Below are 15,198 nucleotides of genomic sequence, written 5' to 3' on the forward strand. Positions count from 1 at the left end.
AGTGAACAAGCTACGCGAACTCGACGTCCACGAAAATAGACCCACGAGCCATACGGTCCAAGAGCTAGACACGACAGACAAATAAGCCCGTTTTACACCTGCATTTCTTAAGCCCCCGTTCCACTATCACGATTTGGACCCCGATTTTTCCCGATCTAGCAGATCGGGAGAGAGCGGCAAAAGCGTACGGGGATCGGAGGCATCGTAGTAGCAGCATGTGGAGGTCGGGGTTGGAGCGGGCATTTTTTCAGATCGGGAAGAAATTTTGAACCGGTTCAAAATTTCTTCCCGATCTCCCCGATCAAAATTGACATATTTTTAATCGTACAGCAAGCGGGGAGAGCGTATAGTGACAGCGTAAACGCAGCGGGGAGAGCGTAGTGACGGCGTAAACACAGCGGGATGAGCGTAACGAGGTCTTTCTGAGCGTAGTAACATCGGCACAAGAACGGGAAGTAATTTTAGCTGTAATTTTCGAAGAAGAAGAGATGAAGGAAAAGAAGAGAGGAAAGCAGCGAAGCAGCTACCCAAAAGGCGAAGAAAGAAAGACTGCACGTGATGCTGAAAGAGGAGGAAGAGACAGAGCACAATATTGAAGAATATGAAATCATCTACAACTGGAGGAAGACGGACTATATAAAAGCAAGGACATCAAGAAAAAGCCTTGGAAAAATCAGCACGTCTTTGTTTATACCATGCATTGCTGCAAAAGAACCGTGAGTTGAGGAGCCTCTTCGAGGTCCACAGTATATTTCTTCGGTTCTGCATGCTAATAAGTTGACTGACTGCAGACCGACAGTCGAATCGGGGTACATCGGGGCACATCGGGAACTTTTCAGCTCTCTGAACGGGGTAACAGCGTGATAAGATCGTATAGATCGTTCAGAGCGTAGATACAGCGTGCATCGATCGGATAACATCGGCAACATCGCACTGACAGCGTAGCTACATCGTTCTTAAGCGTACCGGCAGCGGCAGAGATCGTAATGTCTCATTCCCGATCATCGTAGTAAGAGCGTAGCAAGAACTTGGTAGTCGTAACTGCAGCGTACTTAGAGCGTTCTAACATCGTACTGTGTTCAGATCGGCTCATGTTTTACCCGATCCTTCCCGATGTGAGAAAATTGTCAAATCGTAGCGAGAACGGCATAGTGGAACAGGGGCTTTAACCCCGTACTTTCTCTGACCCAGGACTATCGTTAGTCCCGTACCAATTTTTTCAGCTTTTTACTCTCGCCAATTAGTCCCGTACTACGCTCTTGTCCGGGGCTAAGGAGAAAATTGACCTTTTTACACTCGTATTTCTTAGTCCGGTACTTTCCAAACCACATGCATATTCATGATTACGCTGTGCACTGTACACGTATACGCACGCACCGGCAGCACTTGATTACCTCGTTTCTGATTGGTTAGTGGGGGTCGGACTTCGTCTCCGTCGCTTTAATAGCCCCGGATTATTTTTTTCGTTCTGTTTACATACACTCTCTTGCTTGGCACCGCAATTGCGGTGCTAACCCTGCTATTTTGCAGGGCCCGATAGTACGGAATTATCGGTGGGGCTAGCCCACTTTGGCAAAAACGAGTGTAAACAGAAAGTGGGCTAAGCCCCCCCCCCCCCCCCCCCTATAATAGCCCCACCGTTGGTACGGGACTAAGCAAAAATTTACAAGTGTAAAAAGCCCTATAGAGAGCTCACGATCTAGACAACATGAAAAAAACAGGCCCATTAGCTAGGCACAAACTAAAACATGCCCATGGGCTAGACACTGCATAAAAAAAGGCCCATCTACACGGGGCAAAAAGGCCCACAAGCTCGACATTTTATCACTGGGCCTACTTGCTTAGCTTAATCCCATTCGATTCAAGACCCAGTCACCCTTGATTTACTTACAAGGGCTGTTGCCTATCGAGGTGGTGATATCACTGGATGTCTAAACTACGCTCAGAAATGATCCAGTTCTGCTTTAATTGCCTTCCGAGTATTAGCCATGGGCGTTTTATTATGGGGTATTAAAGTACATCTTTGCTGATGCTTTCCTCACTAAGTGTGCCTGTTAAGGGGTCTAGGGCAATTACCCCCTGGGCAATTACCCCGGACCCTTCCCCTGGCCTTAATCCTAATCCTAATCCTGAACCTAATCCTAACCCTAACCCAAACTCCTAACCCTAAGCCTAACCCTAACCCTAATCTTAACTCTAACCTTACCACTAACTGGTATTTAGCAGGGGGATAATTGCCCTCTGAGGGTAATTGCCCGGATACGCCTGTTAAGTGTTATCATTAATCCTTCCATTTCTATCTTTAGCTTAGATCCCATAATTTTGTGTGTGCATACTCCTGTGTGTGGGAGTGTGTATGTGTGTATGTGTCCTTATTCTACATACCATGAGTCATGTTTTGACAATTTTGCCTCTTTATAAATAAGTTGGCAAACATGAGATCTTAATGTGACGCTGCATTAGAAAACAAACAAAAAAGGTCGCAAGGCTTAACCTTTAAGTAGCCCAGAAAATATGCGGTTTGATGGGTAACCTCGGCTAATTTGGTGTTGGAAGAATATTTTCTGGCAGTATTACACCTTTTCTTCCTCATATCCTAGCATACAATTAAAGATGATTATTGTGCTGGAATGCTTCTGTAGATACACTTTCCTTGTCTTACTTTGTGTGTTTTTTAATCCATTAGGTATGAGAAAGTGTTTGAGAAAACCAGCAAAAACTTTATTCTCGTCGGTAGCTAATTATAATCATACAAAATATAATTCTGAAAGAATCGAGTGTTAGGTTAATGTAACAATCCCGCCATGACGGGGACGTGCAACGTTTAATGATGTCTCTATGTTCCCCTTGACACGCAATAAAGGATCGCTCAACGCACTTCAGCGGGCCCTTACTTTGAAAGCCCTCCCCCTTCAAAACAACATTCCTACAATACATGTACTTGACTTGTGATGAGTCACTTACCGTATATCATAGCCAAGAATCACCTCTAACAGAATTGGACCTTTAAAGGGATGGTATAGTATTGGCTGAGATGAAAATTCAGCCTTTTATTTTTTGCAAGATGCTCAGAAACTACTTTATGAAATTTTAAAGAGCACACAGTTGTAAGAGGAATTCAAAGTTTATTCGATAAAAATCGGTTTTGAAAAGGCTGAGATATCCAGCAACAAAGCAAAATAAAACGATCCTAATAAAGGGCGGGTCCCACCTTTTATTGGGATTGCTTTGTTTTCGATATCTCAGCCGTTTCAAAACCAATTTTCATCAAATAAACTTTGAATTCCTCTTAGAATTATTATATTCTTTATATTTCGTAAAAGGTTTATTATTATCTCAAAAACTATCATAAAAAAAAACAACTTTGGAAACCTGTAGCCGCATCTCAGCCGAAACTGTACCATCCCTTTAACTGACACACACAATGCGCGCGCGCGCACACACACACAGACACACACACAGACACACACACACACACACACACACACACACACACACAACAATAACAACAACAACAACAACAACAACTTACGGGACATTATTTAGTGTTGAATTTGGAAACAAGTTCACAAGTAAGACAACCATAACATCACAATTCAAAACAATTCAAAACAAAACAATCAAACTTCAAAGAAGAAATGCGTGTTTCTTCCTTGCTTTTCGCTGGCACGGTGCCTGAAGTCAGACAGTTGCAAGGTGACGAGCAACAGGCGAGAAGCGAGGCAGCCCCCTCTCTTGAGCTTTCCTCGCAGAGTCACTCTGGGTATCCCTCACGTCTCTACCGTGTAAAGACTCTGGATTTCCGGTGCCCTGCATTAAAGGGATCGTATAGTTTTGGTTGAGACCTAATTTCAGGTTTCTAACATTTTTTTTGGTGAGATAATGAGAAACCTCTCATGAAATATGAAAAAGCATATAATTCCATGAGGAATTCAACGTTTATTTGATGAAAATTAGTTTTGAAATGGCTGAGATACCCAAAACAGAGCAATTCTAATAAAGTGTGGGACCCACCTTTTTTTTTTTACAGTCGCTTTGTTTTACTTTGTTTTTGGATGTTTCAGTAATTCCAAACCGATTTTCTTCAAATAAACTTTGAATTCCTCTTAAAACTTCGAATTCCTCTTATGTTCTGTATCATAAGTGTTTTCTTGGTATCCCGCAAAAAATTAAAAGCCCAATTCTCATCTCCACCAATACTGTACTATCCCTTTAACCTGTACTGCATAAACGGTGAGGAGGAGAAGGAGGAGAAGGAGGAGGAAGGGTGAGAGGGAAATCGGGATGAGGGAGGGAAGAGGCGGGGAGGGGCGAGGGTGCGGTTGGGTGCAAGGAGGATTTCCCTTTTCGATGAATGTCTTAACTACGTCTTTATGGATTGTAAATGTGCGACAGTGTTCTATATCAGTGCAGAGTGCCCAAACTGCATTAATATTGACAATAAGGACTCCGTGACGCCTAACAAATTGCATTCTGAACATTGCTGAAGAAATTGTGGGCTTTTGGGAAGTCGCATGTTAAGACTGTGATTTGTTTTCACATTTTTTTATAGGCATTTAATGATGATCGTCATTCAAACACTTCAGCTGAAATCAACTCCTACTGAAATAAATCATTTTTTTCCTAATGGAAACTTCGTTATGATGAAATAGAATGACAAGAATAATGCAATTTGAAGCAATACTGCAGTTTGAAGCGTTCATTTCTTCCGAGCTCCTTCAATGTTGTCCTACCTTTAGCATCAATTGATGGATAGAAACTAACAAAAGATTCACAGTAGCTTGTACCCCCAGGTAAATGGAATAATGACAAAATTACGCATAATACCATGTGATGATAACATTGATTCACATTTAGTGTCCACAAACCTAATAAATCATGAAACTCTTCACAATTAGTATTTAATTGTGGCATGGGACGTTGGATGACGCTTTTGATAGTTAAAAAGCGTTTGCAGTTTCATATTCACAAGGTATGTGTTTCTGAAGGTTTGTTAATCCAAAAACGAGATAAGATTCGTAATTCCGAAGGTTCGTTAGAACGTTAGCCTTTTCGTTTTCGGATTTAAAAACCTCACTGCATTTCCTGAGAAACGAACCTTTGGAATAACGAACCATCGGAACAACGCCGCAGATGTTCGAATTAACCAACATCTAGGTATACGGAATTCGTGTGTTTCGGGATAACTAACCTTCAGAATAACGAACCTTATTTCGTTTTCAGATTAACGAACCTTCGGAATAACAAACATCACCTGGCAAGGTGGTCTTTGGTTTGAGTGCAGTCTGCATGGTGCATTTAACTCTGGACGAAATGTTTTGCCTGCTTGACCAAGGAGTACCAATGAATACCTCAAAAACCTGTGGTAATGGCTTTTAACGATGAAAAGGATATAATAACACTTCATGATATGCCCAACGGTCTCATACGAACCCGGGGTTTTGTAGTCCTGGAACACTAAAGGATGCATCTGCATTGTATACTGCATTATGTAGCTGGACTAGTTTATCGAAGTTTCTACTACCAGTGGTGTTAACTGGTTTAAATCTAACGTTAATCAGTGTCTTCTCATATTATTATCGTAAATCTCTATAATCGAGCATCCGATTTCTGCCAAACCGGACGCGCAGAGCAACGCAGTTTTAGTGTGCAATATGGCGTTGATACCCCTACCACTTAAACAAACCCCTCATTTCCTGTATAGCGCCTTGTCCCTTAATATACAAGATTTTTTTCTCTCTCTCTCCCTGTGCAGCCTTGCTACCAGCCACTCAATATTATACCAATCTTGCCAAAATAGTTCCATCTTTCGTCACCTCCAGCCTGAGTCATAACATCATAATATTATATTTCGGTCTCCATCGATAATTAACGGGTTCTCCTCTCCCGAACTTCTTGTTGACTTCCTCCCCATGTTTTGTTGGTCTAATCTTCGCGTCCTTTCGCGTTCCTCACTGTTGCAACTGTCGAATAGAACTTCGCCTTGCATGAGCCTTCTCCTAATTTCTTTCCATCCTTCCATCTCTCCTTTTGTCGTCCGTTCACATGGAATCGTTCCAACTCTTCACTGTTTTGCCATCCTGCCCCATCCTCCCTTCTCTGCCCCCCCCCCCCCCCATCCCCGTATCTCCGGTTCCTGCCCACCCCTTTCCTGTCCCGTACCTCCCTCCCCTCCCCGAGCCCCGCCCACTTGTTCTCCGGTTTACCTTCATTTACCGAGGCTTGTCACGGAGCGTGGTTGCCTTAACATGACTTTGCAGGCGCGAAATAATGAGTGGATACAAGTCGGTGTCATCATCAGTTCATTCAAGTCTTCATAATTCCTTACTTCTTTCTTTTTTGCCTCTTCTTCGCTGACACACGCCACACATGCGCTGGGCTGGATCATTATTCATCTGCCAGAGGTAGTTTCCGTACATCCGGACCACCTCTTCGTGAACCTGCCTGCCAGTTATGTTTGTATGCTTGCTGGATTACTTGCTTGCTCGTGCTGTCGGCCGACGAGCCCCAGACGGGTTCTTAAAGGTTCATTCGCTCATTAAACGTTCGTTCAATGCTCATTGTCCTTTCTCATCCCTCGATGAGGTGTGAAAGGCGGAATTTCATCCAAATATTACAGATTGAGCTTAAACGTATCATTTACCATTTTTGTAGATGAAACAAAAACACCCAGCTGTAGTGCTTCAAAATAGTTCTAAAATGTGAGTTAGGGATAGAAACAACCACTGCAAAAATTTTTTTAAGTGTTATCGAATGTACAAAATCTGAACAATAGTTAACTAAAATGGTTAATTGAGAAAAATTATATTTTGGGTTTTATCGCGAAATTATGATAAGATGTTTTGTGATACAACTGACGTATACACATATGCATCAAATGTGATAACTCAAACATTTTTAAAAATCACTCCAGCCCCCAATGGTGAATAATACCTTTAAAGGTTCATTCGTTCATTCAACGTTCGTTCAGAGTTCATTGTCGTTACTCCTCCTCGATAAGATGTGAGGGACGTAGTTTCAGATTCAGCCTAGAATTCTTCTCTTCTAATCTTTAAAGGACAAGTCCACCTTCATATACATAATGATTGAGAGAATGCAGCAATAGAACACATCAGTGAAAGTTTGAGGAAAATTGGACAATCCGTTCAAAAGTTACGAATATTTTAAGTATCTGCGCAGTCACTGCTGGAAGAGAAGACAACTACAGTGTATGATGTCACATACGTACAACTATAATAAGGAAAATAAAAAGAGAATTTCACAAAACTTTACTTTTTTAATAAAGTGCACATTTCTTCGACTTGCTACTGACGCATGTTAAGGGCAATATTATTCCCCCAGCCTTCTGAAAGAGGGAAGTCGAGTGTTCTTTTGTAATGCGAGAAAAATGGAAATACGTTGAATTTTCTTTATTCTTTCTTTATATCGTTGTACTCATGTGACATCAGAAGTTATAGTAGTCTTCTCATCCAGCCGTGACTGAGCAGAAACGTTCCAAAATTCATAACTTTTGAACGGATTGTCCGATTTACCTCAAACTCTCACTGATGTGTTCTACTAATATTCCTGCATTCACTCAACCCACATGTCTATGAAGGTGAACTTGTCCTTTAAAAAGTGTGGAAAGTTTGTATCGGCTTGACATTACAATAAGAGTACAACACAATGAACTACAATACTGATATCTACACACAGAGAGAGAATAACAGGTAAATGACAGTAGAGTTCAGGGGCGGATCCAGGAATCCGTAAAGTGGAGGCGCCTTTAAAAATTAAAGGGGGTGCAAGCCCCTCCCCCCATTTTTTCTTTTTATTTCTTTTGTTTTAACAAAAGAAATAATACTTCATATTTCTGTCATGTCTTGTCGATCTTCGTCATAATCAACGGTTAAGGCAGTTATGATTCATATTCAGATACAATGAGAAATTAAAATTAGATCCAGGACATTCCTTGATAAACCATGTATGTATTAAATCAATCTGAAATTACTAACTTTTTTATATTTTTCGTTCCTCCATGCTGTTTGAGAACTCTACGATGTTTTTTTTTTTTCATGTGACAATTTCTTTCACTGAAGTTGGGGCGTACCCATCCTCTCAGAATGATTTTTGTACTGATATATGCTCTTTACCAGTGTTAGCAGTCTGTTTTGCTATAGGGATACGAAGAGTTTCATCTTAAAATGGGCTAAGCGCCATTTTAAAACAATTTGAATTAGATCCATCGTCAGATAAACCCTTCCAGTGATAACTTATGTTAACATAAGGAAATGTGCTTATTCTAATTCATCACTTTATCACTTAGCAGTTTCAGTTGCAAGTATCTGAACTTAACAAGAGTGGAGATGACTAGTTTTGAGATAAAACTTTTTTATATCATAACTATAATACCAGTTTTTTTCGCTTTAAAGGGATGGTATAATTTTGTTTTGTTTTGGTGTTTGTTTTGTTTTTGAGATGGGAGATTCCGATGTTAACTTTATGCGAGATGATTAGAAACCACTTATGATATATTAAAGAGCATACACTTCTAAGAGGAATTCAAAGTTTGTTTGATGAAAATTGATGAAAAAAAAGATGAAATTTTGAAACGGCTGAAGCATCCAAAACAAAGCCAAACAAAGTGGTCCTAATAAAAGGTGGGTCACATCTTTATTAGAGCCTCTTTGTTTTTGGATATCTCAACCATTATCTCAGCCATTTCAAAACCAATTTTCAGCAAATAAACTTTGAATTCCTCTTAGAATTGTATGCTCTTTCATGTTCATAAGAGGTTTCTCATTATCTCCCCCCAAACCATTGGAAACCTAAGGCCCAATCTCATCCAAAACTATATCATCCCTTTAAAGTTCAAGCGAGGTTTCAGTCTCGATCATGAGTCAGTGAGTCTGGGATACATGACAGCAATAATCAGAGAGCATGCTGCCTGGATGGTCATTATAGATGGGTGAGGATGGCGAACGCAGATGCTCAGGTGGTAGGAAAAAGCCATTCTATACGTATGGATGTCAATGTACAATTTCCTCATTTACCATGCGAAAGTATGCAACCCTGCATAATGCTGCTATGCTACATTATTATGTTACTTTTTTTTTTCAATGAAATGTATACTATACCATTGCTGATAAAATTTTGGAGAAATTCGGATATGATAGTATTTTTGCACGGAAATGCTATACTTTGCCAGATCGATCATCTGTACTTTTTGATAGCATTCTGTATCAGTGTATTCACGTTTTAAAGGTCCTGTTTACCCTTGGTAGCAGTGATTTAAAAAATGTTCAAGATATCACATTTGATGCATATGTGTAGGTCTGTTGTATCACAAAACATCCTACCATATAAAATTTTCACAATAAATCCTAAAATATAAGGAGATATCAGTATTTTTCTCAATAAACCATAACTGCAGACAGTTTAATCTGGAAGCATTCTCATTATTATAACTATTGTTCACATTTTGTGTATTTAACAATACTTAACATTGATTATACGGATTCAAATTTTTACAGTGGTTGTTTCTATCCCTAACTCACATTTTAGAGCTATCTTAAAGCACCAATTCTGGGGCTTTGTTTCATTTGCAAATGGTAAATTTTGCCTTTAAAAGAAATGAAGACCTGCTCGGGCATATATTACACTAAAGATCCAAACAAAGAATGTACACTCAGTGCAAGGGACATACGCAAGCTTAGTTTGACCAGGGAGGTGCTAGAGAAGGAGAGACAACTACTGCTCTCCTTTGAAGTCATGCGCGGCACCGCCGAGAAGTTATGCGTTCAACTACAGGTGTTACCCATTTGCTTTGACAAAAGAGAGCATCAATAATCGGGACTAGCGCTCTCACATCTAGAAATACTTGACCCAACTGCAATTCGCTCTCTCTTTCAATGTGATGGCAACAATGAATTTGTGTACCTTGAATTTGAGCAGCGAATCAAAATGCAGTGTAAAATTGACAATTTTAACAGCAAATAGTTTAAAAGCACGCTGGAACACGCTGTAGCGGAGTACTTCATTTGAAAGATAAAAATATCCCAGAATAAAAGATAGAAAACTATCATGCGGAAATGTGCGCATTATAGAAAAATATCAGGTTTTTAAGAGGGCCTAATTTTCATTTCATTTCGATTTGCGCATTACGAAGAAACTAGAAATACATGTTTATAATACTGAATTCATTCCTAAACTATTCTAAATCAATTCGAGTATTTCATTTAAAATTTTACGGTGAAATAAAGCTTGTAATTCAACGAAAGGTGAAATGCGTTCTTCGTCTCCGAACTTCGTCTTGCAACTATAGAGCGGTGCCGAGCATGATTTCAAAGCGTAGTGGAATGCTAGACATCCCATTGTAACGCCTTGAACCCAAACATGTGTATGCATGAATTATGAAGAGTTGCCACTCCATCTGTGTAACACCTCCCTGGTTTGACCTTTCAAGGATATGTCATGGAAGAGTTTAAAAAGTGCACTTTTGACAAAGTAATGGCGCATAAATTACACACAAAAATGAAAAAAAAAACATTCGCCACAATCATGATGCCTAATTAGGTAAATTCAATTCAAATCAATTCAATTCAGTTACTCTATTTCGATCCAACGAAGATTAATACATTCTTAGATATACATTTGACAAATTATATTTGTATAGCAATTGTAAGAAGTACAAGTGATAAAGTTTAATGCAAAATATGTACTAAAATATGATGAATAATGAGAAAAACAATGCATACTTTGCAAAGACGACAAAAAATAAATAAAGCGATGGAAAAAAATACGACCTACCGAAAAGCGGAGCTTGTAAGACGTGGAGCACTCGAAAAAGAATAAGCAAAAAAAAAAAAATGCATAGCCACTGTTTTTTTTTTAATCTGGATATCTATGTACAGTTTTATTTGAGATCATTATTGATACGTCATCGAATAATCATCCAACTCAACTGGGTGAAATATTATGTAACCTTATTCAAAGTATAAGATAAAGATGATCATAACGATGTTATCAATAATGACATTATGATTGTGTCTATATATGTCACCAAGCAATGCCGAGGGGTATGTATTCCTCCTACCGTATTCCAACGAACTACACACACACGGACACACAAACACACACACACACACACACATACACACACATACACGCACACACACACATAATTATAAACAAAGACGTGGTGTATGTCTACAGGAAATTTGAGCTGAGACGAGGCTCGATGATGTAGCAGTATTCATGTGTAAGCCTACCTTGACGGGACACGTGACTAACTGTATGCTCTTTAAGGTCCGGAGACAAAATTCGTGCCACGGATTCTTGGAAGATTATCATCTCATCACAAGTTATCGTGCACTAAGGATTTCAGGAAGGATTTAGGAATTCTTTGGAAACTTTCGTCTTCGCTTGTCTCATCTTTTTACCTTCGGGCGGCAGAAACCTCTTTATGTTTGAAGGAGTAGGCTACATCCTCCACATTCTGATGTGCAAAAGCGGCAATGCGAATGAAAAATTTCATTTCGTTAGTCACTTTTTTGTCAACTTTTATTCCACTTTTAAAGAATAATTTTCTAACATGATAAATCAATTCACTTCGTTTACTGAGCTTGTGTGATTGTAAACATTTAATCTCAATTGTAAGTCTGAACAGTAATCTCATTAATATCCAATAGTTATATCTTACAGCAATAACAGCAATCTCAACAGTAAGCCTATCAGTTTGAACCTTGTCAATCAGAGTGTCGGATGTATCGATCAATTCTATAGAGGTTATAATGATGTGTTGCGTTCATCTCCCCTTGTTCTGTACCTCTTTACCCTTGTGAATTTTGTCATTTGTTTTCCGGTTTGTTTGTTTGTTTGTCTTTTTGCCATGTTGTTCAACCATTGAAAAAAAAAATCCACATTTTTTTTTTTGCACTAAATAACTTCTCTACAAAAAGTTAGCTGAAATTTCTCCTCTCCGTTCTTACAGCTCTTCCGCGAAAACCAAGGCCGGAGGGCGAGCCTCCAGGGGCGAATGGGAAACCCGTTATACTAGAGCCACACCTACGGGCCAAAGCAGACGATCTGTTCAAACTCAACTCGTTCAATCTCATGGCTAGCGACATGATCGGCTTCAATCGATCACTCCCAGATGTTCGACCGAAACAGTAAGTGAAGTCAACATTAACTGATGTGTGTCAATATTGTCTGACACTGTCTTTTATATCATTAGATGCGCTTATTTACGGACGTGATCTTAACCTCGAAAGCAGAGAAGAGAACAAACTTCAGTTCCGTCAGTTCAAATTTGTACTGTGTGCAAAAAGTTTTGAGTGACTTCATCACCTGAATGTAAACGATAGGTAATTTGTGTTTACCAAGGCAAGTACACCATGCAAGTAAACTTTAAACCAAAAATATCTTCATTAAATATCTTGTGGTAGACAGCTGTGGTAATCTCAGACCAAAATACGGGTTATTTTTAGCGTGTGCAGAATTATGTAGTTTCTTTTAACAAGGAAAAGAATATTCCACTATTACTACATGTATTGTGTTTATTTGCCGTATATCTGGCCAGTATGTCATTTTTGGCATGTATGGGTATATAGCACTTTACAAAGTACGCTTTTAAAGCTTCCCTTCGTAGGTATTAATAGTTTGATTTTTGCCAGCTCTAAAAGAACTGTTTTGTATATATATTTTGCTAATGTAAATAACCTTATTTCATTTGTATAGCATCATTTATCATTGTCATGGAAAAATATAACTGGTCAAAATGGAATCGAATCAATTGGTGAAGTCCCAATAGACGTCGCACATGCCTGGTCCACTAGGTTCTCGTTGAAAATGAGTTAAGTTGATGTGACTTTAATCATTCTGGTATCGTCAGCCAGAATTGGAAATTGTGGTCATAGATTGATGCATTGACATGGTATATGAAGATGTCGTATTTTGAAATCAGTAGCAGTGAAATATGGCAAGTCAAGGTCGAATTAATTTTGATTATGTTTTGTTTGAAATTTTCACAACTATGTAATTTTATTTTGATTTGATTTGAGAAGCAAAATGAAATAATGCCAAGGAACGAATCTTCAGTAAACCAAAGAAAGAACAAAAACAGAAACAAAAACAACATAAAGCTCTGGACAGAGTAAACTATGATATTAGATATATAGCTTAGCCAAGAAGCGTCGACAGAGAGAGAGAGAGAGGGGGGGGGGGGAGAGAAACATAACAGAGAGACACTCAAGCACGTTTGGTCGAATGATAAACAGGATGATGAACTCATTATCACGTTTTCGCCTTGCTTGTGTGGGGTTTGTGCAGTGACAGACAGCTTGACATTGATTTGGGGTGGCTGCACCCTGGGATGCTGGGGTAAACGGAAACGCCTCTCTTCATTTAGCTCCTCTGTGGTTCAGGATTGATTAACATAGATATGGCTCGTCACTCCATTAAAGGCATTATTCACCATTTGCAGATGAAACAAAAACCCAGCTTTAGTGCTTCAAAATAGTTCTAAAATGTGAGTTAGGGGTAGAAACAACCAATGTAAAAATATTAATCAGTACAATCAATGTTAAGTATTGTTGAATATAAAGAATGTGAACAATAGTTATTATAAAATTATTTCTAGCATAAACAGTTCTGGTTTATTGAGAAGAATAGTGATATCTCCTTATATTTTAGGCTTTATTGCAAAATTGATTATGGTTGGATGTTTTGTAATATACTAGTAACTGTCCTAAAGATATGCATCAAATGTGATAACTCGAACATTTTTTAAGTCACTGTTCCCAATGGTTAACAACACTTTTAATACGTTATACAGTGGCAAAAATTTAAGCCGTGAAAAGTCTCATATATATATATATATATATATATATATATATTCTTTCAATTCAATATAATTATTAGATTTTATGTAACCACAAGAAGTTGAGGTAAAAAATGTACAAAAGTTTTGAACGGGATCATCGTGTTTGTATGTATTGGAAACTACAAGCCCATGTAAAAGACCAACTTGTTGAGAAGTGGGTCACTGCATTGGTTGGAAGTAAGACACTCACACACACACACACACACACACACACACACACACACACACACACACACAAATGTATGATAATGGGAGCACACAAACAATGGCATGATATGGCTTGGAAAGATAGCTGATATTCGTCCAAGTAAAACTAAAACTTAATGCTAGGAGGGACTCAAAATTCATCTTGTACCGTCTGGAATATTGCTTGCAATATATCGGAAAGTATTTCCAACATGTCCATGAAGGAAGCGTCACGTAGCATCGGGTAAGCCCTGCTATCGTGGTTCTTGTGCTCCGGCGAAGCTTTTGGGCTAATATTTCGCGTTTTTGTAGTTACCTAACTGAAATCATGTTACATCAGCGTTGTTTTTTTTTCCACACATTTTTTATACATTTGTGAACATATAAGAGCAAAAGTCGACAGTTCTGAATTTTGTTTTCACTTTAAACCAACTAAAACCGTGAACCTCACTACCTCTAGTTCTTATTAAAAAACGTGTTTTGGAAATTAACCATATATAGCTATATTCTGTTGTTTTTATCATTGTGTAACTTTATAACTTATCTCGAATCTTACGGTATCATTTTCTGGGAAAATGCATTTCGTGGCACCGAAACTGCATGTGAGTGTTATGGTTGAGCTTTTCACTGCCTTTGTAGGAGGTTTTTCTGTGTCTGCGTCTGTGTGTGTGTGTTTTTTTTTTTCGACAGCCATCACTTGATAGCGCAGTGACCTTTTATGACGGAAAAGTGCAACCAAGCAAGTTGCCAAAAGCAGACAAATTGCAGATGAAATGGATTCGAAGCGTATCATATCCAGGACTCATATCAGACAGGACGAATCCCCCTTTTGGGGGAGTAATTTGTTGTTGTTGCTGTTGTTGCAAAGTTGATACTGCTAGTCAAAGGAATCATGCGAAGGAAGTTGAGGGAGGGAAAAGGGGGGGGGGGGGGGGCAAAGGGGGGGGGGGTGCGGAGTATAGGGGAGGGAAGGAAAACCTAGGCAGCCAGAAATGAATCCATATATCCTGCGTAGCGAGACTGGGCAATCCCTTTAATAGCTGGTATGGGATCATCGGGCCATTCCCCTCCGAGTGGATTAAGGCAAGCTCCTGCTCCTGCTTCTCCCTGCAGAGCTCAGCCGAGATCGGAGAGGAAAGGAAAAGAAATGA

At 39.2% G+C, this 15,198-nt stretch overlaps 1 protein-coding gene across 1 annotated transcript in view; it reads left to right on the forward strand.

Moving 5' to 3' along the window:
- Positions 1-15,198, forward strand: part of LOC139737987 (polypeptide N-acetylgalactosaminyltransferase 1-like) — a 49,271-nt gene that overhangs the window by 15,897 nt on the left and 18,176 nt on the right. The window contains exon 2 of the mRNA XM_071648653.1: positions 11,972-12,149. Within this exon, the coding sequence (XP_071504754.1) occupies positions 11,972-12,149 (178 nt within the window). The remainder of the gene's footprint in view (positions 1-11,971; positions 12,150-15,198) is intronic.

Source organism: Diadema antillarum, unplaced genomic scaffold (genome assembly GCF_040938485.1).
Source record: "Diadema antillarum isolate AM-2024a unplaced genomic scaffold, OU_Dant_1.0 seq00000718_RagTag, whole genome shotgun sequence".
Lineage (NCBI taxonomy): Eukaryota > Metazoa > Echinodermata > Echinoidea > Diadematoida > Diadematidae > Diadema > Diadema antillarum.